This window comes from Pelecanus crispus, chromosome 2, assembly GCF_030463565.1.
Source record: "Pelecanus crispus isolate bPelCri1 chromosome 2, bPelCri1.pri, whole genome shotgun sequence".
Classification (NCBI taxonomy): domain Eukaryota; kingdom Metazoa; phylum Chordata; class Aves; order Pelecaniformes; family Pelecanidae; genus Pelecanus; species Pelecanus crispus.
This window is the reverse complement of record NC_134644.1, coordinates 80,109,440-80,136,197: the sequence shown is the minus strand read 5'-3', so window position 1 is coordinate 80,136,197 and position 26,758 is coordinate 80,109,440. Positions and strand designations below refer to the sequence as shown.

The following is a 26,758-nucleotide window of genomic DNA, read 5'->3' as shown; positions in this document are numbered from 1 at the left end:
ACACACTGTAGCTTATCATTCCTCTTCAGTCCAAACATGACGTAAATCTCATTGTCTTCCTCCCCATCCTCGGGAGAAATATGCATAGGGAATTATCTCTCTGATGTAAACATCTGTAAGCACCTTTCACATTTGCTGGTCCACATGAAAAAAAAAAAATCATAACCAAGTGCCTGTCATAGCCTTGACTGTTCTTAGCAGTGGGCAGCTCAGCTTTCCCATCAGCTTTCCAGATCTCTGAAATCACACGGGTACCCAAACATCATGCACAGTCCACTGCAATGCCAGCTGCTGTCTGCTTTACTGTTCCAGGAAAGAGTAGTCGCCTCTTCAGTGATTATATAAAAATCCATGATTAAAAGAAGTAAAGCGGTCAGCTCATGTGTTCCGTTTCCTGGAGGCACTCAATGGTTATTTCTGACATCTCGTGTAAGGCACCAGTCATCCGGTAGCTGAGCAAAAACTGACCCACAAGACCTCCATTAAGCAACCGCAGAGGGAACTGACAAAATTCAGCTGGTTTGCTCACCTTCTTGCTTACATAGCATAAAAAGTGTGGTCATGCCATCTGGGGAAGTTTCTGGTGGTATCCTAAAAGAGGAAGCCTCAACTTGCACTGCAAGCCAAGGAGCATGGGTGACAGCATACTACAGCACAAGTTTCCGATGGCTGTGTCAGAGTGGCAGTTCCCACAGACATAGTAGAGATTTCCTCGAGCCCCAAGAGGCCTCTGCTGCCTTGCTTTCACAGAAAACGAGTTTGTTGTCAACATCGGAGCAGTTACCTCCTTACAAGATGTCTCCATAACACACAACGGAGGGCCAGACTACAAAACCAGCTTTGTGGTGTACTTGCTACAACTTCTCTGCTGTTGGTCTTGCCCGCACAGCCTTATTCACAGAGATGCAACGCCGGAGATAGCAGAGCCTATGGACGAAGAGGTCGGCTGGATGCTGGCTGACTGCATCACTGCGCAGCCTCAGTCCAGAATATCAGTCTCAAATGGGACTAGGTGGTAGTACGTTAAATTGGTGACATAAGCTGTTGGATCATCACTGTCTTCTAGCTCTGAGGTAAAGTCACTAACACTTTCGAACCTAAGGAGAAATAAAAAAAAAAAAAACCACCAAAAGGCATTAAGTCATTAATGTTCATTTAGAATATCAAAGTCAAAGGAATTGGAAGAAAAGTACCGAGGGAGAGAGAGAAGGCTAGGATATCTGCAGACTGACCCTTGGAAATTTTGAGAAAAGACATTTGTGAGTGGACTACTTGGAAAAATGGCTGCAGGCAAGAATACTTCTGCTGGTACTGCAAGTTAAAAGTTCTGAGGAAATGCAATATGTGGACTTGCTTCACACCAGAGCAGTGTTGCAGTAGAAGTATTTCTAATGCTGGTTTGCAGCTTCAGCTTTGTGAAGCTCAGTTTGCAAGACAAAGATCTAGTCCCAACTCTTTTTCCAAAGCTTCAGTATCTCACTCCCTCTTGGCAGCCTGAAATTTGAATTCATACTAGAAGTTGTCAAGGAAGGTCCATGCAGTTCAACTATGAATCACAAAGCTATAGTTTCTCTGACATCAGCCTGCATATCATTATGCTAGCATAACCTGCTGGAGACACCAGCAATGGCATCTACTGTCACTTTCATAAACCAAGATTCAACACTTCCTAGAGAGAGTTGAGAAGTAAATGGAAACCATTGCTCTCCATGTCCTTAAATAAACAGAAAGCCTGTTTCTTTATAACCTATGGAAATGAATGGGCTGAAGATTTTGCTTTCAGTAAAACAGGATGGCTATTCCCTTTTAAAATTGTGCTAAAACACAGCTGCCCAGCATACTAGGAGAACAAGTTCTCATCTCTTTAGATAGCTACCTTCAGTAAAAGGGACTTTTATGACTCCTCTCTGGTATGACACTGACTCTTCACAGCACTTGTCATTATAATACCTGAACTTCATATCACATGACACCTGGTTACCACACTGCATTTAAGATGAGCTGGATCAAAAACATCATTGATTTGTTTTCAGGCCCCAGGGCTCCCCTCCTACTAATGAATGAATGATTTCCTGGGACATAGCCTTTCTTGTCAGGTGATTCTGGATACTTCTACAATGAGATTTTTATGAGTCTAGGCGGCTTTCACTGTGGTATGGGAAAATCTTCACAGAAAGTACTCAGAGCTGATCCCATCCACACCTCCTCCATCCCACACCCATGTGTATGTGGGTAAACCACAGGCCAATGAGAACCATGGTGCATGCAAACACATCATCTTGTTACCCCTGACTTTCAAAGCTGCTAGTGAGGAAGTAAGGAAGCAGAAAGTGAGCTCTGGAAGAGTGAATCATGCCGCTGAAGTCCACATCCTTCCATTTTGTGCTCGCAGCATGTGGCAGCAACATGAAATGCCTCAGTTCCCACACAAAAGTGGAAAGGAAACTGCCTTTGTTTCCCGTCTGAACTTGGACTCTCACCCTTTCACTTCACAGGTACCCTCTCTGGGTTTGGCTTTTGTATGAGGCCAAATCTCTAACACAAATAGGAAACAGTAACTACAGTGTCCTTCCTCCAGAGCCTTGCTGTCCTCCCCATGGCATGACATTTAGGTTTTGACAAGGAGAGAATATCCGAATATAAAGAGATTCCCAAATTTAGTTTCATTTGTTTTGGTATTTTCCTTCCCACTTCCTAACTCCTGTGTTATAACCTGAACTTTTGCAAGGATTACCCACTGTCTCACGCCTACTCTCAACCAGAAGGTATCAAAACTTGTAAAAACCTACGCTTTCCTCAGTTATGCACGTTCCCGTTCCAAGGAGGCTTGACTATCTGCAGTAAGAAAACATTTTGCTTCTTCCCAGATAGCCTAGCAGTTAAAGGCAGTCAGTGCAGGCCAAGGATTAAATCTCATCTCAGTTCAAGTAAGGGACTTGAAGAACTGTCAAATTTCTTTTTCTCACGCTCTCTCTTTAATATTTGGAAAGAACTTGCATTCATTCTGACAGAGTGAGAAAAAAATTAAATAGAAACTGAAAAATTGTACAAGATGGAAAAAGAAATCGTAACCTAGCTCTGACTATAGGATGTGTCTCTAACAGCTTTTTATGCTGGCATACTTCAGCTCTGAATAGCAGATAAACAGATGAAGCTTTAAAACAATTTGGTGTAAAACTCCACCTCACCTACACATGAACTAGTTAGACTCCTTTAGTTAAGTGAGGCAACTGCAGACATCCCTCTGACCTCACCCTAGAGAGCCCTAAGAGTCAGGTATTTCAGAGGGCCTGAAGAAGAGTGGTAGGATAAACAAACAGATCAATCTCCCACTCCTATCTCTTCCCAAAACTTTCTTTAGAAGCATCGTGGGTTATTGGATAGCATGGTCTATACATCCTATACATTGCACGTATGGACACAGCTCTTTCTTTTCCACACTCCTACCCGGTTCCTTCTCATCTCTTTTCTTAACTATGAGGACCATGACATTTTTTGAGCGGAAACTCACGGATTTTCTCCTGCAGTGCTGTTGCTATGCTCTTTACTTACAACGCAACAGAAATGAGACTGAACTTTGAACATTTGTTACCCTCATTCCTCTACTCCCTACAGGCTGTTTGCTTGCCTGCATGTGTGGAAACGTGCAGAAGGGAGTTGACTTGGTATCTTGTGAACACTTCACAGATCACATTGTGCTGTCTTACGGACTGCTAGCGATCCAGAAACAACAGATTATGAAATACCAGTGGGGCAGACAGAACAAAGAAAGCAGAAGAGGAGTCAAGAAGGTATTCAGATTCTGCTCTCCTTCTCTTGTCAATTGTATAAAACTAGATTATTACAACTGGAAGGCCCCATAGATTTTGGGGTTCTTCAGCCTCACTGATAGAGTACTACAAGCAGCATGTGAGGTACAAAGCAGTGGCATCCACATGCTGTGGTTACGCAGAAAGCCTTCATTGCCACCAAAAAGGAAGCATGGGCACCAAAGTCTGCAAAGCACTGCTCTAAAGTGCTCATACGAAACCAAACCAAATAAACCAGGACTGTTTACTACAGCTAGCAGCTGTACAGGACAACCAACAGTCAAAATGCTTTTGTGCTGTTACCAACAGGTCTTTTTCCCCAAAATAAACTCTGCAAACTACCATGGACATGCAGATTCCTAAATGCTCAGGCTGCTGCCCTTGCTATTTTTTCCCCAAAGTACATTGACAGACACATCGTCCTTCACAGGGGCCTACTTCTTGTGCTGTAAGACAACCTTCTTTATAATTTTAACCTCTTTTAATGCATTAGAGTTGCTGCTCATATTCACCAGGAAGAAGAGGAAAACAAGGTACATAGAAGCTAATGGCTTGGACGGGCATACTCTTCGCCAGGTAAAAAACTGGCTGGATGGCCGGGCCCAAAGACTGGTGGTGAATGGAGTTAAATCCAGTTGGCAGCCGGTCACAAGTGGTGTTCCCCAGGGCTCACTGTTGGGGCCAGTTCTGTTTAATATCTTTATTGACGATCTGGATGAGGGGATCGAGTGCACCCTCAGCAAGTTTGCAGATGACACCAAGTTGGGTGGGAGTGTCGATCTGCTTGAGGGTAGGAAGGCTCTACAAAGGAATCTGGCCAGGCTGGATTGATGGGCCGAGGCCAACTGTATGAGGTTCAACAAGGCCAAGTGCCAGGTCCTGCACTTCGGTCACAACAACCCCATGCAACGCTACAGGCTTGGGAAAGAGTGGCTGGAAAGCTGCCTGGCCGAAAAGGACCTGGGGGTGTTGGTTGACAGCTGGCTGAACATGAGCCAGCAGTGTGCCCAGGTGGCCAAGAAGGCAAATAGCATCCTGGCTTCTATCAGGAATAGTGTGGCCAGCAGGACTAAGGAAGTGATCGTCCCCCTGTACTCGGCGCTGGTGAGGCCGCACCTGGAATCCTGTGTCCAGTTTTGGGCCCCTCAATACAAGAAAGACATTGAGGTGCTGGAGCGTGTTCAGAGAAGGGCAACAAAGCTGGTGAAGGGTCTGGAGCACAGGCCTTATGAGGAGTGGCTGAGGGAACTGAGGTTGTTTAGTCTGGAGAAAAGGAGGCTGAGGGCAGACCTTATCGCTCTCTACAACTACCTGAAAGGAGGTTGTAGTGAGGTGGGTGTTGGTCTCTTCTCCCAAGAACAAGCGATAGGACAAGAGGAAGCAGCCTCAAATTAAACCAGGGGAGGTTTAGATTGGATACTAGGAAAAACTTCTTCACCGAAAGGGTTGCCAAGCACTGGAACAGGCTGCTCTGGAAGCAGGGAAGTGGTTGAGTCACCACCCCTGGAGGTATTTAAAAGATGTGTATATGTGGCACTTAGGGACATGGTATAGTCGTGGACTTGGCAGTGTTAAGTTTACTCAGTTAGGTTGGACTTGATCTTAAGGGTCTTTTCAAAGCTAAATGATTCTATGATGCTTCTCATTAACTCACAGGAGTAACCCCAGTGTAAACGTGGTGTGAGACAACAGCCCAGCTCCTCTCATCACCTTATGTACAAGCAATACCTGAACAGATCTCCTTCCATCTCAGACTAAAAAGCACAGGGGAAGCACTTTCTTTTCCTGTCAAGAGTAGGAGTTTGTTTTCCTGGAAAAATTATGTATCTAATTTCACCATCTCTGTGCTGCTTTTGCATCGCCACCGGTGAAAATCTGTCCTGTGGACTGCAAGATGCTTGTGGCAATGATAGCACTGTCCTGAAAATGCACATCTAGTACTGGAGTGAATTTGCCAAAAAGGCAGCATGTCCAGTGCCACAGCCTCCACTGCTGGCCTGAAAGACAGAGCTGCAAACCGTCCTGGCAGGGGAAGGCACCTCTGTAACAAAACCAAAGCATAAGTTTGAATGCATTTATTTATCACCTTTCCTTTCAAAAGGACTGCAGAGCACTCCAAGAACCATGCATAAGAGAACTATTTATGCCACGTGGATGCACTGGGTTCCCTACATTTTGCAACAGTATGGTGTACTGCCAACTAAAATTAGAAAATGAAGGAAGCAGAAAGCAACTACTTCCGAACAACAGAGTAAGCAACTCCAACTATGCTTTGGTTTCTTTTGCAACAAGTATAGAACTTTTCAGCTGATGGATCACTGGGAAGGTAGTACTGAAGGCTACAACAGCTAACCAGTGCAGTAGGACCTTGGGGAATGAAGGCTACCTGCAGAAGCTCCAAGTGCTTCTCTCCAAAAAATACAGGTTTGCTTTGCAAAATGTCTGATTCAAGCACATCAGCAGCCAAAACCCAAAAGTCATACAGAGTTTAATGTTGCCGAAAGGAAAAAGTTCCCATATGAGGATATACGAGTCCACAAGGAATTAACTCTGATTTCTGAATAGAAAACACCAATCGCGTAAATCTAATTTTACAGACACCAAAAAGGAACTGCATAGGATTTTGAAAGATTTTAAAGCTTCCTTTCTGGGCTACCTACCTACATGTAAAGAAACAGTACAGAAAACTTCTGCTTTTAAAAAAAGTTCAATTTTTGCAAAATAGCTGTGCTACACAAGTGCCAGTATCTCCTAGCTATTACCTCTCAGCTATAAAATACAGCTACAGGATGGGTAAATTTACGGCACCATGTAAAACAGACATTTCAAATTTATTAACTTCTTGACTCCTCATTTAACTTCCTTCAGGGAAGTTAAAATATAAATGCACAAAGCCAGGCTGTTATCCTAGATTTATTTCTTCCATCAGTGTTTCTGGGAAACCATGCCTACCATACAGTTTTTAATCATATTAGTATTTTCTGGTCTTAATAGTCTCTGACTTCATGGGACGACAGTTAGATGATGGCAGTTTCTGATCCCAGACCAGTAAGTTTTGCTTGGGCTGCAGCACATTTTAAAAATAAAAACTAGATTTTAAATATTCTTTTTAATCATTTTTTAAAAAAATAATAATAATAATAATCAAAACAAGGCAGGAAAAGGCTTTCTTTGGTAATTTGCTCCTATTATTTGTCACTCTCAGCACTAAAGAGTGATCTACTATGAACTGTGACAACATTGGCCTTAGAGATTTACCTCCAGTGTGTCGCTTCAGCCTCATTAATACAAGCTTATAAGCTTAAATGCTGTTAGTAAGGTCAAGGTTCAAAACACTAAGTGATAAGTTAAGAGAAAGACTTCAAGAAATTACACTGGAGCCAGAGGTACACTCCAGCCCCAACAAAATCTTGCCAAGCTCTAAACCTTTCACAGACTAGCAATGATGACGGCTCAAATGTGGCAAGACAGAGCACTGCATTCAAAGATAAAGCCTCCATAAGGCTTTTAGTATTCTGTTTCCATCATTTTGACTGCTCTAATGAAAAAGTAGGTCAATGTTTCTCATTAAAAATATTTAAATGCTTCACTACCTGAAGCTCATTGAAATATCAATCACCTCCTATGACAGAAATCTGTAGGAGCAGATTTCCACCAATACCCATCTGTCAATACAGTCGCTGACTTAAGACCTACGTGAAAGCCCTCCTGGTTACAGGTCTCTGACCCCAGAATACCTGCATGCATTAGAAGGCAGAATTTACAAATAGGACTAGTCTAACTTCCCTCCTCCCTAATGAAATACACATGCTTCACCAAGTCCCAGAATACTGCAGCACCTGAGCAGCTGCTGAGCTTCCTTCAGTTACCTTCAGGGATGTATTCCCCTCCTCTGAGGATGGCGTTTTGCTTCCCAAATAAAGCACACCCTTCGTAGTAGGATATTCCTTTTGTAAGGATGTTCGAGTTTCCAAATTTGGGCTCAAACCAGCTCTCATCACAGTCACGAGAGAAAGAAAAAACTCTATTCTCACCTGGCAGGACCCCTACAACAACCACAGCTTTTTTTCATACACAGAGGACTGAGCTCCTTGGGGTCAATCATTCTCACTGACAGACATTTTATCCATTTTAATAGAAAGAGCTTTGAAGCGTTAGCAATCAGGCCCAGTAACCTTTAACCAGTCAGAATGACAGCTGTACCAGTCTTGCTCCTAGACAGAGCATTGCATTTTGCTAGAGGGGGTGGGAAAGCTACAGCTTATCTGAAGCTGACAGCATTACTCATGCACAAACCCCACTTACAAGTGTTCTGCTGAATCTACGTCCAGGTGCTTCTCTTTTCCGTTCGGTATACTGTGGTCAATGACTATTGTTTCAGTGTTGGCTAAACAAAATCCATTTGATCGCATGATTTCTGTCGGGATAAGAATGAAAACAAGATGAAAATCCAAAAAAAAAGCTGAAAAACAACTGCGTATCATATGTAATTGACATGGTTATGAACTGAGATGTACGCGTGACATTGAAAATCTGCACATGAAAGCAGGAATGAAGAGTTCGTTTCATAGATTCTTACATCTGCAAACTGCCAGTGCTTAAACACTTTTATTCATGTAATCAATTCATGACCCAGAGCATTTGAAGCAAGGCCCAGTTTCAGCCCTGTTATTGCCAGTGGCAAAATTCCCATCACCCTTAGCAGAATGGCAGCCCATCCATATATTGCAACCTCCCACTACCAAAATATAATTGTATTTTTGCTAGACAGTCCCAGGCTTAAGCCAGTTAAGCAAAAATCAGAAAGATGGGAAAAAGGAAATAAAAAGCAACCTTCCAAGTTAATTCAACCACCATCTTTAAGTCATGTAAAGCAATACCATCTTCTACACTGCCTTCAACTCTGCTTATTTGTTTCTGTGTAAGAAGCCTCCAATCCAGAATAGCTAAAATTTACACCCAATTCCACTGACTTACTACCATGGGGAGAGTTCATAATTGAAGAATAGTACTTGATGTGAATGAGAAGTTAATCCATGTCTGTGCTACATGGAAAGGCAAACTAGGCAAGTCACAAGGATTTCTTTCGGTCACACAATCTTAGATGAAGCTAGGGCCACCACAAAATGAATGTACATCTCTATATAAATCAGCACTGACTTAAGTGGGATGACTTATGATCTGCCTCAAGGCATGAGGACCCTGTGTTAGAGCCTTGCATTATCAGCACAAACAAAAGGAAATCAGTCTGTGGCAGAAAATATGGTAGGCACAAAACATATGTACAGGGAACCTCTAAGACCTTGCTTCAAACAGACCAGTTTCAGCTATACAGGTCAAGTAATGAGCAGGAGAGGAGAAAGAAGAGAGGTGATTTTTTTAAGTGTACATTTACATGTTCCTACATTAAGGTAAAGTCAGAACTCACCTCCCTAGTTTCCTTGAGAAAGTAATCTTTAACTTTTAGTCTGTACTTTATTGCAATTCACTTTAGTAGAATACGTTTGGGGGTGGTAAAAACCACTGAATCCCAGTAGAATCACACTTCAGTCATGACTCATCTTGAACCAACATCGTACTGCAGAATAAGATTTACACCATAAATTCAAATTCAGCTTTCACCTAAGAGGGCAGCCCTTTCTCTCTTCCCCATCACCTACCACTCTGAACAGGACCATGTGGGGGACAGTTTGATTTTTCAGAGAATACAAACCATTTTTGTCTGCTTTTCTAAGTCTGCAAGCCATGTAGAAAGCTGCACTATGGCTAACATGAATACCACAGTGTTTTTCCTAGTGTCCTTGACACGACCTAAGAGTTACAGCGTTTCATTGCTGTGTGAACTGCTTTAGAGTTAACATTTACTGCCATCTACTGACAACACCACCAGACACTGAAAACATTTCCAGTGTACAACATTCGGATGAGGCAAATATCAATTATCATCAAATTTCCACTTATGTTCGTAAATTCTTTGCAGCAATCACTTAAATGGTAAAACTAATTACCAGAAGATGCTTTTGCATAGCTGCATTGGTAGGAATATCTTCCTCCAATTAATTAGGTATGACTCATCTCTACCAAAATTCATTCAGAATTAAAACATGTTATTATTCAGCTAACATGGTTTCCACAGCTCCTCTACATACAGGAGGGTTCCCTTTGCTGTGAGCCTCTGTCCATCAGCCAGGCACCCTCACTCCAAATTTAGGTTCATCTTGACCAGCTTCTCTCTGTTGTACCCACCATGTGACACATTCAGTCACACACGCACAGAGTATGTCTGTGTGCCCTAAGGGGGCACACGCCCTCACAAAAATTATATTAAACCCTTCCAAACAGCAAAAAGCCTGAAGCCAGAGCAACACTGCAGTTTCTAATCAACGCAATTCCAAATACATTTACTCTTGATATTTCCCCGTTTGCAAAAAGAACAAGGTATCACTGACAAAAGCCACCCTTTGAAACATTTTTACAGCATATAGTTTGGGGATCCTTCATTTCATAATGGGCAGGTGCTAGGACCCACTCTTTAGCTCCGGTCTCACAGGGTAGCAACATAATTCAGGCAAAACCAGTGATCACGCTATCGAGGGTCAGTGCTGAGAACACGTCCTGGCATTCAGGAGCAAAGCGAGTAACCACATTCAGCCTTTGGAATATGACTAATGTCAGGAACATACACATGAGGAATTTTACCTGAGGTTTCCATATTGACTCAAGACATCATCAGATAGGGTGTGAGACGCACACGTTGGCTCCCATCTCTCGCTCCCGGGAAGCCAGACCTACGTCACCCCCCTGCACAGCAGGGCCCCGGGGGCTCTTCTTTGCAATCCCTGTGCTGCACCTGCAGCCTGGGCTCGGGGGCCCTGCCAGAAGGCACCAGCCCAGACGGGCTGGCAAGACCACGCTTCTCACTGAGGCTCTGTATTACATGGTACACTTCTAAAAAGTTACTGGTGGGCTCGTAAACCATTTAATTAAAAGGGTATTTCTTTAAGAGAGGACTAGTTCACTTAGAACCAGAGCTCAGGATCAATGACAAAAAGTCTCCTGTGTCTAATATTGATCCTTAAGACACACTGTTTACACCTTTAGCAAGTTGATGTGCTGACTGGCCATTAACCCGTATACTGTTAGTACCTAAGAAAACTGATACCAGCTTCATGCTAAGCACCTTATGCACCTTGGAGGAATATGTAGTATTTCACTCTCTGAAATAAATTCTTCTGGCGACACAAAACCAGCCGTTGCCATTAGGCTCAAACAAAATGTTTCAGTATAGAAATACAAAACCAGGCACACCAGAAGTTCACAAACCTTTTAACAACGGTCAGTCAAAGATGAAGAGGAGAAAGGCTGAAACAATAGGCAAGGATAGAGTAATACTGCTCTCCATTTTACCCACCAGAAATCTGTGGTTTAGAAACTTCCTATGTCTCCACCTGTGACAGGTCTCTCTACTTTTCCCTCCACTTGCTTGTCTAAATCTTTTTTGAAGTCATTTATGCTTTCAGTTCCACCATATCCTATGACAATGAGTCCCACTCCTTAACTGCGCTCCGAATGGAAACAAAACAATATTATAATCTTTCTTTTTTTTGTTTAAAGCCTGTTGTCTGTCAACATTATTTGATAACCTATAGTTCTTGTTTCATGAGAAGTACAGGGTAATTGACCTCCTTCTACTCACAGCTTTGTAGACTTCTGTCATATCCCCACTTTGTCATCTCTTCTCAAAGTTGAAGTGTCATTCCTTATTTAACTTTTTTGTTAGAGAAGCTGTTCAACGATTTGAATCCTTGCCCTTTATTTGTATGCTTTTAAATTCTACTATACCCTTTCTGAGATGGAGAGACCAGAATTGCGCACACTGTATTCAAGATGGGGTGGTGCTCCTTTCTTCTCTTCTCCCCTCCTTTCCTAATAATACCTAACATTTTCACTGCTGGTTTTGCTCACTGCTTGGCACTGAGCTTACATTTCCACAAAACTGTGTCAATAGCCTCAAAATCTCCTTCCTAAGTGGTAACAGCACTATCATACATGATGATAGTCAGGACAGCACTTTCCTCACATCCACTTCTTTGCATTTATCAGCCTTCAATTTCATCTGGCACTTTGCTGCCTGAATGCATGTTGCATATTATGTCAAGGCTAATGATATGTTTTATATTATAAAGCAGACTATGGAGAAACTATCTTTTGAATTGCTGGTGGAGAAAGAAAAAGGGGAACACAAATAAAGTAATTTTCATTTTGTAATTCTTGTGTCAAATGTAGGAAGCTAACAACTCTTACCTGATATTTTAACTGGACTTTGAAAGCTTGGCTGAATCTTATGGACATTGTCATTTTTTAGAACTTGGTCCAAAGGAGATCTCTCAAAGAATGTGAGGACAACTTCAGATCTTGAATACTTAGAAAAAGAAACAGACATGCATTTTCAGCAGTAGTTTGATTTGTCCCTCTTCTCCCTTTCCACCCCTTCATAGTACAACAGAAAAGACTTATGACAAGCAACAGCCTGGAGATGCCACTACACAGTTCTGGCACTCAGCACTTCTCCAAGATACTCAATAAATTGCTGGTTCTTTAGAGTTTGGCAAAGCCCAGCACCTTCTAATCTGCATGAGAGTGCGTGTCACCATCAAGGAGGAATCAAGCTGGGCTAAATGTGGAATTTGGCTTACTCACCTTCCAGGGCATGTTTATAATAGTCTTCAGAAGCTTTTCCACTTCATTAAGTCTGGCTTCTATATCATGGGCTTCTTTTATTGTGATGAGCCCTAGAAACAAAGTAAACAGATCATGAGCATAGACAAAAGCACACTTTCATGTGCACACACGCTTCAGCAGCCAGAAGCAGCCGCCCAAGAGGATGTGGAACGACCTCAGATATCATGCCTCCCAGAAATGTCTTTTAACCAACACTGATGATAAAGCGTGTACCCCAAACTGAGGTCGGTGTAGTTACAAGCAGAGTTGCAAGCCTGACACAAATTCAGCTGTTTATGATCATATTTAGGAGTTGCAAGACGCGCAGAAGTAGAACCACCTACTCCCTCACCCACAGCTTCACTACATAGCATTCCCAGCAGTGATTATCAGACAGCCTGTTTTCTGCTTCCAAGAACCATGATTCATCCTTTTTTCTGTCAATAAAAAGCAGAAGAAAACCCAAGAAAACCAAAAAACACAACCCACAGATAAGAGAAAAAGACTAAACACAAGCTAAACAAAAGGCTTTGAGGGCAGTCTCGTATTTCTCTGAATGTAAGCCCCAGTGAGTGGCCCAAGGAAGATTTCTCAGTATCATATTCTTCAAGTGCAAAACAGCTTTCTGAATTTTTTTTTTAAATCACGAAATTATCACTGTGCTGCAGAAGGGATTAAAATGGAAATTGTGCTGTCCTGTGTCCAGAATGATGCATTACAATGCTTCTAATTTTGAATTGCTCAATATGGGGATCTCAACTGTAATGCCATATTTAGTATGTATAACCTGCAGGACATGTATAACTTCCCTCTCCTCTAGCAGACTCAGGGAAATATAGCACAGGTTATATGCACATACGGGGAATATGAGGAGAAGTAAAGCCCAAAATCTTGCATCCCTCTAGCAGCCCTTTTATTTCTGATCTTTCTAACCTACTTTTCTTAATCCAATCATCGTTTCAACTCTACGTTTGGGCAGCTTTTCCAAGAAATAGAATACACACATGAAAATGAAATACCTAAGAGACTATTAAATTTAACAAGCTTCACTGGTTTAAAAAAAAAAAAAAAAAACAAACTGGAGCAGAAAAAGATCCAATAAATCAAAATCATCAAAACAAAAAATCTGCAAAGCAGTCTGTGAGAAACCACTTCGATATACTAAAATTGCATTAAACTCTAAGTGCATCTCCATCTCCCTGTTCAAAAGGCAAATGTACAGAAAAAGCCATCAAACACGCATAGTATGAAGATGACATCCACAAACAGTTTCAGTCTGCATCAACCCTTGTCATTTGTTAGCGACAAGATATGGTCCCATACAAACTTTCCAGACAGAAGTGTGACTTTGAAGCTGTCAGCTCTCCTCCAATTACAGCTCCAAATAAGAGATTGTCTCCGGAGCGACCAGGTTTACTCAATGGTTGTCCCACAAAAGTAGTCTGGTTGCAGACGCCTTCCTGTTACCAGACAGTCCCTCATTTTGCCTGTTTTTGTTGGCCTTGCTACCACCCCACCCCAGTACAGCTCGCTCCCTCTCATGACAGCAGAGCAGAGCATGCCAACAGGCATATTAAGGAAGGCAGCAGCGTATCCTGCTGTTGTGGTTTAGCCCCAGCCAGCAACTAAGCACTACGCAGCCGCTTGCTCACTCCCCCTGCCCCGATGGGATGGGGGAGAGAATTGGAGGAGTAAGAGTGAGAAACACTCCTGGGTTGAGATAAGAACAGTTTAATAATTGAAGTAAAATAGTAATGATAATAATAACAATATAATAATGATAATAATAATAACAACAATATACAAAGCAAGTGATGCACAATGCAATTGCTCACCACCCGCCGACCGATACCCAGACAGTTCCCGAGCAGCGATCGCTGCCCCCCGGCCAACCCCCCACACTTTATATACTGAGCATGACGTCATATGGTATGGAATAGCCACACTTTATATACTGAGCATGACGTCATATGGTATGGAATAGCCCTCTGGCCAGTTTGGATCAACTATTCTGGCTGTGCCCCCTCCCAGTTTCTTGTGCACCTGGCAGAGCATGGGAAGCCTGAAAGTCCTCGACTAGCATAAGCAGTACTTAGCAACAACTAAAAAACATCAGCGTGTTATCAACATTCTTCTACTAAATCCAAAGCATAGCACTATGCCAGCTACTAGGAAGAAAACCAACTCTATCCCAGCCAAAACCAGGACACCTGCTTTGACTGATGTACACTACAACCAGGTAGTTTTGCATGGAAATTCTCTGAAAGAGTGTAAATGCAAATTAACTCATCTGCATGGGTCCACAGACTGTGTATTAGCTGGATTGTGCTTGACGTTACAGACCTGAATTGCGGACCAGCACCCTTCATCTTCCTAACTACTGGGTGTGAGCAGGCCTGGGTGGATCTGCTTCGCCCCTCCACAAATATGTTCCCATCCCACATCTGAATGAAGTTCTAACCTTTCAAAAAAAGTGTTTTCATCTTCCCTAAAAAGAAGCTGCCAACAGCCCCACGGCTCAGACACCCACCTATGATGTTAGAAACACACTGTCACCCTGCTGTAGCCCACATCAGAGAAAACAGAGCCAGCCACCCCGGTGCCGGCTACCGTGGGGTGCCTCCGCTTCTCCGGCTGGTCTTGCTCCAGTCCGCATAAATACTGACACAGGCAGCGCAGAGACTGCCCGACTGCAGCTCCCACCTTGCAGGCAAACACCTCATCGCTGACCCACCCGGCATTCCGCATTCAGCTGCTCTCTCTCAAATCTGCCCTCGACCTCACAACCTTTCCCAAATAAGCATTTACTGTTGAAACTAGTATTTTACCAGGAAGAGGGATACTCTCAAACAAATGAAGATATTCGGACCAGGGGAAAAAAAAAAAAAAGAAAAGGAAAAAAAGGGAAAAAAGTCACCTCACATACCACACCAAGCATTTGTCCTGTGAGGAAAACCAGCCAAGCAGTTTGGATTTTCTCTCATTAGTAATCAGGGAAGGTGTCTGCAGCTCCACACGGCCTTTTTGTGCTTCAGCAAGAGAAGTCAGACAAGGCCGCCAGCCTGTCGCACTGTCACAGATCACCCAGTAGGAGGTTTTACAGCTTCTTGCATTCACCAGGAATTTCCAGCCCTGGTACATTCCTCCTTCCAGCTCTTGGAAAGGCACCAGCCATGCAAACCCACACTCCGACTTGGAAACGGGCACAGACAACTTGTAACATCTGATACAATAAGAAATGTTCCTTACTGAAACTTTTAGTAATATCAAAACCAAAAGGCAGACGGCGTAGGAAGGAGAGTTAAGCAATACATCTGCCTGGACAGCTTCCTATATGCATGCTTAATGATTACAGATGTGCAGCTTTGGGGTGTAAAGCTGCTGACCTTACATGAATTCCCTGTGCAGGGAATTCAGTTTGGCTGGGCCAAAGCCTTCATTTTCATACGTCTACAGTCCAAACACACAGAAACCACTTAACTGGCTATATATATCTCGAACCCTGTAATTTCTTCTGCAATAGCCACAAAGTTTGTAAGGCCCTCCTTTATCTTAATTCTACAAGTCTGTTTTTAAGAGTTAACAGATGCCCTCGTGGTTTTCGGCTAGTCGTAGCCTATGATCCCACAGCCCGAGGGATTGCTCACAGCCCCACAGCCACGCTGCCCGGAGCAAGGCACCGCCTACCCAAGCAGCCGGGAAGAGCGGAGACCCCAATCCCTCCTTTCGCTCCCTTTCAGCACTCGCTAAACTGTCCGCTGTCACCGACCACAACACATATGTAACGCTGTGGTTTCTCGAGGTGAAGTCTCCAGTGGCAACATGGGTTTAAGGTGCTCGCACCCTCCCCTGCAACTCATTTCCTCTCCCACACCGCAACACAGGGCTGCCTCGGCTTTGCCAGCACGATTAGGTGAGCAGCGGGAAATACCTCGAACCGCTTTTGTCAAAGGCTTCAACCTCAGGAAGCCCCCAGCCTTAGCAGAAAAAGCAAGAGACTGCAGGTTAGGATGCCCAATTCAAACACCTTTCTCACCCAGGCACTACATATTCATGCAAGTAGCCCGACTGAGTTTGAGCAGGAATCAGGACTTTTGTAAAGAAGGGACACAGAACTGCACCGCAGCTTTCCATCTCTATTCTTCACTTTGTGGGTGTTTCTCCCCTGCCTGTCATCTTTTTCCTGTTTGGAAGCTTTGACGAGGCAGAGAGAAAGAAAGAAAAAAAAAAAAAAAAAAAGGCAGAGGCTGGTGTAGGATCTCCAGATGCCGGAAACGCCTGGACAAACAGACATGAGGCACATGCCAGCTGACTGTGCAGACAGACCCGAGCACCTCTGACGTTCATTAACCCTGCCACCAACGCACCACAAGCTGGATGCATCTGAAGTTCACAGGACTCACTGGCCATGTATGCAGCATCCGTACAGCAGCTACAACAAGTCCTGAGGCTGTTGTCTCTCTGCCCATGGAACACAAATACATATCTCTTTTTCCATCTGGGGCTTTTAGAGCCCAAGAATCGTTATTCAGGCAGTTTGCTATAAAATAAGACACCAATAAAGCAGCCAGTAGCCTGGAACCAGTTGCACTTTCTTCCACTTGTTCAGTCGTGCAACAGAGCTGAGCTCAGAGCTGGGAAATCTCTTCATGAGGTCATGGTGAAAAGCTATTCTCATGCCTTTTCCTCTGCCCTGGTCCCTGTCTGACTGCTAATGGAAAACATGCACAAACTCCTCCCGGGAAAACTTTCCTCTCTGTCTTGTTACCCGTACTGTGCTCAGACAATCGACTATCATTTCAAGTGATTTAAATGCTATAAACACCTATGTTTATAGGGCTTGGGGTAAACTGGAGCCCCACCAGCTCCTTTTTTACCACAAACCATGTTGCCAAATACCACAAAACTCGAGGATTTCTTCACCCTGTGCACAAGGGAGCCCACACGCTGGGTGACGGGAGGGACAATACAGGCACACTGCCTAACACAGGGTAGCAGGATATTTGCTTTTAGCAGGGTTCTGCTGTGCGCACAACCCCCGTAGTCAGCGACCTCATTTTAAGAAAGGAGGAGGCAATCCCTTTGACATCTTCTCTGCCCCTTTCCTGACCCAAAGCCCCAAGCAGAGTCCTTAAGACTGGATGAAGAGGATTTGCCCGCAGTTTGCGACCACGCGTACATAGCAACTTTACGCATAGCAACACGTCTCTGGAAAAACACGGCACAAACAGCACCAGAGGCCTGCAGCATCCTTCCTGCTCTGAGACTCTGGTGCCGGAGCAGCTGCAGGAGGCTGAAAGAGCCGGCCAGCAGCTGCGTACCTGGCACGCCAGCTCGCGGCGTGGGAGAGGGGCCCAGAGCTGCAAACGAGCAGGAAACGAGCTCAGCAGAGGAGGAGAACGAACTGGGAGCCAATTCCTGATGTCAACATACAAGTCTTGGTATGCCTGTCCTATTACTGCCATGCGAGTCACCAACTCTGCAACTAATGACATTTTGACAACTGCAGAGAACATGCTGCATGCTTCTACCAAACGAAGCGGGACAGGAATCGCAGCATGTGCTCCATGGCTCGTAATGAAATCACAGTGCAGTCCTGACTGTCGGTGTCCACAATGAGCACGTTGTCTCAACGATCCTCTAGTGCCTTCCAAGCAAGAGCAAGTTCATGCCTAAGTCAAGTACGTCTCATATGCCATCTCTCACTGATGACACATAGAAGTCTGTTTTTCTGGAGATGTGTTGCTATGTGTAAGTCACTGTGTATATATGATCTCAAACTGTGGGCAAACCCTATTTCTCCAGTCTGAAGGACTCCACTTCAGGCTTGCGGTCAGGAGAGGAACAAAGAACGCCCAAGCGATCTCCTACTTTCTCAAAATCAGTTCAATATGTATAGAAGGCTGAGCAAGAGCAGAAGCCAACTTTCTGAAGATGTGCGCAAGATGGAATGGCAATACTCCTCAATGCTGTGTATTTTAGTGTGTACATGAAGATTAAAATATTGCATTGAGCCCTCCTCACCTAATCCTCTCTCCATCCCTTATGGGAAGACTGCAGAGTAGATACCAAAGTGGAGAAAGGAGTAGCAAATAAATCCAGGGAGAAATCTTACTGTGTTCTGCTAACCCACACTGCAAGAAAGATTTAAGGCCTATAGATTCAGATCTTCAGCCCATCCTTATCTCTTTGCACAAGCCCATGAGCAGCAGTTAGGGATTTCAAATCTTTAGAAAAGACACATAAGCTGTCTTGCACAGAAGACTGCTACCCTACTCTCCTGACCAGACTGTATGGCTTCAACAGGAGATATGTTCCTTTTCCCCAGTTACAGTATTCATCAACACTGCAGTGCTCAATCTTCTTTATCTTGTACCCTCATTCCTCCTTCTTTCCCTCAGATATGTTCTAACCCATGTGCACACACACACACACAATTCAGGATGCAGATGGAGCAATAGCAGGAAGGTCCCGGCCACAAGAGGAGCTACACAAAAATCACAAAATAATGTTCAATGGAAGAGATTTCAGGCAGTCATTTGGTTCATCCACAGAAGGATCAAGTTCAAAGTCAGATCAGGCTGCTGATGTGTCATGTCACCACATCAAGGTGACTTCTGAATATCGCCAAGGACCGATATTCCACAGAATCATGCAGGAACTGAAGCTACCCAGCTGGGACATGGACCAGGGCAGAAAGGTGGCAACTCAGCCCAACAATTTCTGCTGTTTTTCTCCTTTGCACTGCTTCCCATTTCCTCCCTCCACTGAACTGGGCTCTTCTCAATACCACTTCAGCTGGTATCTTTCCCTGGTTCATGGCCACAGTGCCTCTCTTCTGCCCCAGCAGCTGCCTGGGTAGCATCTCTCCTCCCCACAGACGTACATTCCCTGAACCTCGCTGCCTGGGATCTATAGCATTAACCATCTTAGACTGGACTCTGAGGAGGCCAAAACAGCTCCCACTTAGAGCGGCCTCCTCTCTGACAGAGGAGAATAGGATAAAAGGTTGTTAGAAGGACAAGGGAATACTCAGTGGTATGTAAAGACAGGAAATTCAAAAAAACAGCAGATGGGAAAGCTTGTTTCACACAACTTTTCTTCAATAACTCTGCAGAAATAACACCACAGGAATGCTTAAGTCCAAAGACTTGATAAGATCCAGAGAAGGGCAGATAATTACAGGCAATCAGGGATATCAGATCTCAAATTACTGGAGACCAGGACTGTCACTTTTCTGTTCTCTGCTGGTTATTTATGCTGTCTTCTGCAGCATCTGGTTCTCATTGTTAGGGACAGGATTCCAGAGCTAGCTACGGCACTGGTCTGACTTAGCTTGGCAGCTCTGGCAACTCCTCTTCGATGCCTCTTGCCTAATGCTGTGACACCCCTCTCTTGGGGCAGACACACTTGCCAATTCCCCTCATGGGAAATCCATCCACCTCACATGACAAGAGTCACTACAGTCTCTAAAGCCTTTACAAAGGGTTTACTATTTATGCAATATCACTGACAAGCTCCTTCTCGGTGGCATTACTCGGGGAGCAGCTAAAAGGATATGATGGAGTTGAATAGGGGTGCAGGGAGGTAGATTTTTGAAATTTTTTACATGTTGTGCTGCCCTCCTTAAACTTGATGTTGAGGAACAAAACAGGGACAGGTTTTTTTAAGACGTATGAGTACATAAAGTGCCTCTAAGTCACTCCATGCTTTTAGAAGCCCCACTAGATAGCAACAAGCATGCTGAAGATACAGAGAGAAATCTGTTAGATGCAGAACGATAGCTTTCAAAACCCTGCCTGTACTGCACACACCTAGCTCTAACACAGGCCATTCCTTCTTTTGCAGTTCATATGCAGCAGATGTAAAAATATGGATAAATTCCTATCCAAACAACTGCCCAGTTGAAATCCCCCAGAGCAGGGGCTGTGATCATGACAACCTGAGGACCCTGGCGCACCCAAATACCCATGCAAAAGCACAGGAGACAAGTTAAAAGCTGGAAAGTCGAGACCCTCCAGCAGATGGGTTTTCCACACGTGTATTATTAGTTAAGGGATCTCTGGAGGGGAGATGGCACCTCCTGGTGACAAAACTCAGCAGACAGGCTTTCCCCGCAGAGCTCCCTGTCTTGATGCCTGATGAGCCACAAGAAACAAAAAGACGTCAAAGAAGCACAAGATAAAAGCAAACAAAGCAGTCAAAGCCTGATGAAAAATGCAAGCTCCTACAACCATTTTTAGCGCTGGTTTCTTATCAGCTGAGAACTGTAATAAAAAAACAACCTAATTTCCATTCTTTTCCACCAAAAGCCTCTCAGACACATTGCCTCGGTCCACCACAAAAAGGTAACTTTGTGCCCAGCTTTATAACGACACAGCCAGGATTCATTTTTCTCCATCATTACCGATGAACCATGAAATCCAGCTAATAAAAAACAAACCCAGAAGCCCCAAACTTAATTTTGGTTATACAGCACTGCTAGAGCCTGATAACCAAGAGCTGCATCCTTTGTCTGCCAGACAGAGGCTCTGAACAAGCTCCACTAATGAACTGTTGACAATGTCAACAATGGAAAGTGCACAATAGATGCAGTGTATTTATCTGTATTGTCACAGCACCAAAACAGCTGCTGTCTGTGGAAACCACTATGCTGCTTCTGTGGAGCTCCCTCTTCTCATAAATCACACTCCCAGATGGTCTTGTAAACAACAACAACACTATAATGCAGCATATAGAAAACCCTAAGTTATGAATGCGACATTTGCAAGCCAACATAATGTTCCTGGGCCGGCTCTTCAGGATCTGCCTTCTGCTTTGTGCAAGTCCTTCCAACGGCAGCCCTGGAGTTGCTTCCCCATGTGCTTCCTGGTGCACAGCCACTCGGATACAGAAAACAGCCGATCATCTGTTTCCCACATGAGGCAACCATGCCGGAGGGCAGGCACAAGCCTCAGAGCTAGAGCTCAGCGTTAGTTGTCTGGGAGGGAGCCTGCTCAGGGTCTGCAGCAAGTGAAGTGACTACCTCTACGCTATGAGACAAGCTACAGATGCGAAGTTTCTACAGGAAATCTCCACCACTACTGGAAAACTTCTACAGACAGACAGAGGTTGAGGGCCAGCAAGGGAGTAAGGGAACAGAAAAGTTCTGGAGAGCCACAGATAACCACAGATGGCAGCAAGCTGGTCAGGGGAACCTGGAGGCAAAGAAAGGGAACAGAAAGCGGCTCAGGGAAAGCAACTTGGAGAAGCAGAGAGAAAATAACAGAAAGGAGAGCAAGGGGAAAAAAAGGCCATGACAGCAGAGAATGAGTCAGAGGAGGCATGGGAAGAAGGAAAGGGGAGGAAAATGAGCACTTTGGGAAGAGGGGGCCCATATAGTAAACAAAAAAAAATCTGTAAGACTGAAGAGAGTTTCTGACTTGATGGCTCAGAGTGTCAGAGCAGGACCAGGCGCTACACGTAGACGCAATATGAACAGCAACATTGGAAGAGCATCTGAGCCTCTGTTCTGATGACAAAGGCGACGAAGCAGTGGCAGAGGACGATTGACGGAAACCACCCTGCCACTCCAAGGGCAAAACAAACCCCAACTTTGAAAGGCTGCTAACGTGCTCTTCAGGCTTCCTTGTCCAGCACTTAAGGATCCTGCCCACACCGAAGTCAGACGCAGGCATCTGACTGCTGACTGCACTGAAGCTGGGTAAATCTTAGATGAGAACCTAGGCTAAATCTTCGGTGAGAACCCCTCAGAAGTAATATCTAGAGAAAATGGGGTGGGGGGCGGGGGGGCGGGGAGAATACTTTTCCAGGTTTACACTTCACTTCCAGTGTCTATTGGGTCTGTTGCAACTATTGCTAAATCATCAATTTTAAGTCAGCTTCTAAGTCCATAGTGCTGCTTTTCTCATGAAGACTGATTTAAATACAAAAGCTGTTTATTTTGCATATAGAAACAGACAGTTTAGTAACATTAGGCTGTGTTCTAGCTCTGCTAAGAATGAACTAGCCTGTGTTTTTCTGTGATCCTCTTTCGTGCATTTGCCTAGAGCAAGGGATGGGCACATTGCAGACACAAATAAAATACCAGCAAGTTACTGGTAACATCACAGTGAAATCATATTTAGTCACCCTGCAGGTATGCACATATCTAACCTTGTTTACCAGCTCACTAGTAAGATGCTTTGTGTTGTTGAATGTCCTTGGCCCTTAGCATCATAGTACGCTCCAGAGGCAGAGAGTGCACTTTGCCACACGTTCTTATCAGTTATCAAAGACAAGAACAGATTGTGTGAATGACATACTCTCCCCAGGACCTCCCTTCTTCTCATATCAAAGAAAGGGTAAGATGAACAGCCACTGCAGAAAACTATACCTCCCATCGTCTCCTCTGTAATCTCACAGCACTCAGCAGCTCCAAGAAATATGGAGACAGAGAGCATTGTGGAAGTCAGTCCAAGGGGACAAGGAGTGTAGAAAGGAAAGGAGAGGATGGTTTGCTGTTGCTGAGCAAGAAAAGGAGCACTCCTGCTCAGTATGAGCTGTTTGCTGAAACCAGCAACAATAGTAAAAACCAACTCTAATATTGCTGACGTTTAAAAAAAAAATCTTCTTTTAAAAAGTTAATAACATCAAATAGCTCAAGCTTTCACTCCTCAACCATATCCCTTAAATGTAATGTACTGCAGCTTGATTGAGCTGTAGGATAATGCTAGTCCTTTTAATGCTCCTTAGGCAGATCTGTAGGGACTCTGGAGTCCTTCAATGCAATGCAAATTTGGTTTGCAACATTTTACTGCTTCCTCCAGATAAAAGGCACAGCTAATATTCACCTCCTTTCAGAAAGCCTAAGATAAACACACACACATATACAAACTTGCATACATATGCATATACATTTGTATGTATATAAAAATACAAACGTATATGACTGAATGCTAAGACACACAAGAGTGTGCTTTTGTCAGGTGTTTTTGTTGGGTTAAGTGTATTGAGCTTCACTGTAGGCAGCAGGACATCTGCTTTTAAACAGAACATTAAGAAACCATGCTTACCCCATGAGTTTTGTAAAGACCAGCCATGTCCCATGCAATCTCCTCTTACATCCAAAGTTTTGCGTCAGTGTCACTTAGTTAAATAAGATTTTTATGTTTCAACTTTGTAAAGTTACACAAGGCTGTGGCCAGTCACTTCAAAATGCTGGTATGATGAAGTGTTCTCTATGCAGAGAAGCACACTCTGCAAAGTAATTTTCTTTAGAGCAGGCACAGCATAATTTTAAACAGAGTATTACTGAACTTGTAAAGCACGCTGTGATTGCTTAGAAACTATTCCTGATTTTTATTCTGTCTCTGTTGCAAAGTTAGCCCCAACCCCTCTCCAAGGCGAAAAGACCATGATCTGCTTATATTGGGTTTCGATTTTTCAAATCCTGGGCCGATGCTTTGCTCATTCCCGATTCTACTGAAGTCAGTACGCTTGTTCCTGAGACAAGGGTAAGTGAAGGTTGCTGGCTCCAGGTCTTAGGCAGGAATTGAGTGTTGCAGGCTGAGGATGCTTACTCTTTCCCAGCTGCTCATGCACTAATGGTGTATGTTACCTGGGACTGTCAAATAATGACAGTACAAGGAGCTATCATCCCATCTGGCTCCGACTGCAACAAACGATGCCTCAGAGAGATGTGAAAACAGTTTTAACATTTTGCAAAAGCTGTGGCAGGTCTTGAGACAGGAGAGGAACCACGCTTGCTTGAGAGAGGTGCTGAGGAATGAGAATGGCTTTAGGATGTGCAGGGGCTCCTGTGCCTAAGTGATGGGGAGGGAGCACGCTGTGGGGGGCAAGAGGCCAGGGCCAGCAAGGACCCAGTCCATCTGCAGCCAGACCCAGCACACACCCCAGCCCAGCTGCCAGGCTTCTCTTCAGAGCCCCATAAAGCCAACAAGTACAAGGACTACTGGCACCCTGGGAAGTCAAATTTTAGTCACAGTGACCCTGGCAGGTGCTGTGCCCTGCAGGCCACAGGCAGGCTTGCTCCAGACCTACCCAGCACCCTCAAAAGCCAGGGGCAGATGCCATATACGCTTAAAGGCCATGTTATTTAGAATTTACTGCGGCTCAGCACTACTAAAAATCACGCTCGGAGTACTTTAGGTAGGGCATCTAGGTAGTGAATTTTTGCAATATTTTAGAACCCTGGTCAGCAACCTAATTGCGTGAGACACTGTATAAGCACGCTGTGCCAGGTTCACAGCAGGTCTTGGGGGAGGGGGGGGGGGCAGGATCTGCAGAAACAGCTGGAGGACTCCCCCATTCCCAGCCTGCACCCAAGCTGGGGGGCGACAGCCCCCCTCCGGCGCCCAGCGCCTGCAAGCATCTCCCACCCCGCAGCCCGGAGCGGGCGGCAAGGGGATGGCGAGGCTGCCGCCACGCCGGGTGCCCTGCGCCCATCCCCGCCGTCTGCAGGGGGCACTCGGGGCCCGCGAGTGCCGGCGGAGCATCCTCGGCGCCGGCGGGGCCCCGCTGCCACCCCCCCGCAGCGGGAAGGGGAAAAGCCCGGCGCCGGGGGACGCCCGCCGGGGAACGGGCTGCGGGCTCCCGCGATCGCGGCGGGAAGACGATAAGGAAAGGTATCAGCATTTTTAAACGAGGCACCCACGCACCCCCCCCGCCCCACCACCGGCGGTCAGGGATCTGGCAGGGCAATAGGAAAAGACCCGTCCCACTTTAAGCAGCCGTCGGAGAGCACCCTCGGCGAGTCGGCCCGGGAGGGAGCCGCTGGCGCTGCCTCCCCTCGCAGGGACCAGAGCCCGCTGCCACCAGACCAGGAGTCAGTCCCGTGGATCTGCAAGCGGTGTGCAGGGTGGAGAACCAGCCCCGAGAACGTCGAAACGCAGACCCTCTGCAAGGGGAGGGTCACCCTAGCAAGGTGCGAGGCGAAGGGAGAGCAGCGGAGAACTTCTCCATCCTCTCACAGAGGAAAACATTCACAAGACAACCAGCTTCTCCCCGCTCCTGTTCAGTCAAATCATTTATGTGGTTACTCAAACAACCGGGGAGACTGGAAGTGCTGCGCGCACATCCATTTTCAGGTGAGCGGACGCTCACACACTTCACTCTACACACTTGAAATATGTTAGAGCAAAACACGTAACCGCATCTAAAAAACCCCCCAAACGTTAAACAAATTAAAACCAAACCCCAAGACGGCTTAACGGGTACATTCTACTTCTGCACAGAGAGGCCCGAGCATGGGCAACATCCCCCGAGTGGGGTTAATCCACTTCAGAAACGAAAAGAGAAAACACGGCTCTAACCGCTGGTGCAATTCCCCTGTTTTGCAGAAGTTATGCGAGGAATTATGCCAGCTCCCAGAGTCACTCCGTCCACTGGCAAGAGCCGCTGCCTCTTTTTTTTTTTTTTTTTTTTTTTTCCCTTTCCCCTCTCCTTATGGCAAACAACATACCAACATGCGGAGATTTTTCAGCTACAGCCCTTCTCCTGCCAGCAGCCCTCCCTCGGGAAGCCTCGGGGAGGCCGGAGGCAGCGGGGAGGGGCAGCGGGAACAGGGACCCCTCTGTCCCCCCCAGCCCAGCCCGGAGCCCCCCCCCCCCGTTCCCGCGGAGCTGGGCACAGAGGCGGGGCTGGGGTCTCCCTCCTGCGGGAGCCCGGACCCCGCGGGGCTCGCCCCCCCCCCCCCCCCCAGGCTGCGGGGCAGCCCTGCACCCCCACCGCGTATTTACCAAATAAATACAACAGAAGTCAACAGCCCGGGAGGAGTTTCCGACCGCAAATCGCCCCGCAGCTTTCCTGCCCCCCCCCCGCCCCCAGCCTCCCGCCCCGTCCGGTCCCGCAGCGGCTCCGGCTCCTCACCCCGCTTCCCCCCCCGCCACCGCCACCGCCACCCCCGGGGGAGCGGCTGCCAGCCCGCCCGCAGCCGAGCGGCGAGGGCCGAGCCCGCGGAGGCTGCTCAAACCTTGGAGCAAGGGGGAGCGGGAGAGCTCGGGCCGGTCCTCGGGGAAGGAGTCGAGGAGCCGCTTGAAGAGGCGGCCGAGGTCGGAGTAGCTGCGGTGCAGGTAGAGGATGTTGCGGTCCGACCACTCGGTGCGGATCTCGTAGAACTCCTCCTCGTCGCCCCGGCGGCTGATGATGAGCCGCCGGATCCCGTTCACCCAGCAGCCCCGCACGTACATGTTCACCAGCGAGGTGCCCTCAAACACGGCCGAGGCCAT

At 45.8% G+C, this 26,758-nt stretch overlaps 1 protein-coding gene across 1 annotated transcript; it reads right to left on the bottom strand.

Moving 5' to 3' along the window:
* Positions 1-979: 979 nt before the first annotated feature.
* PXDC1 (PX domain containing 1) lies at positions 980-26,758 on the bottom strand. The gene is made up of 5 exons (XM_075706200.1): positions 26,503-26,758; positions 12,510-12,601; positions 12,114-12,231; positions 8,115-8,226; positions 980-1,097 (listed from the first exon to the last, which is right to left on the bottom strand). The coding sequence occupies exons 1-5, from the start codon at positions 26,756-26,758 to the stop codon at positions 980-982; spliced, it is 696 nt and encodes a 231-aa protein (XP_075562315.1).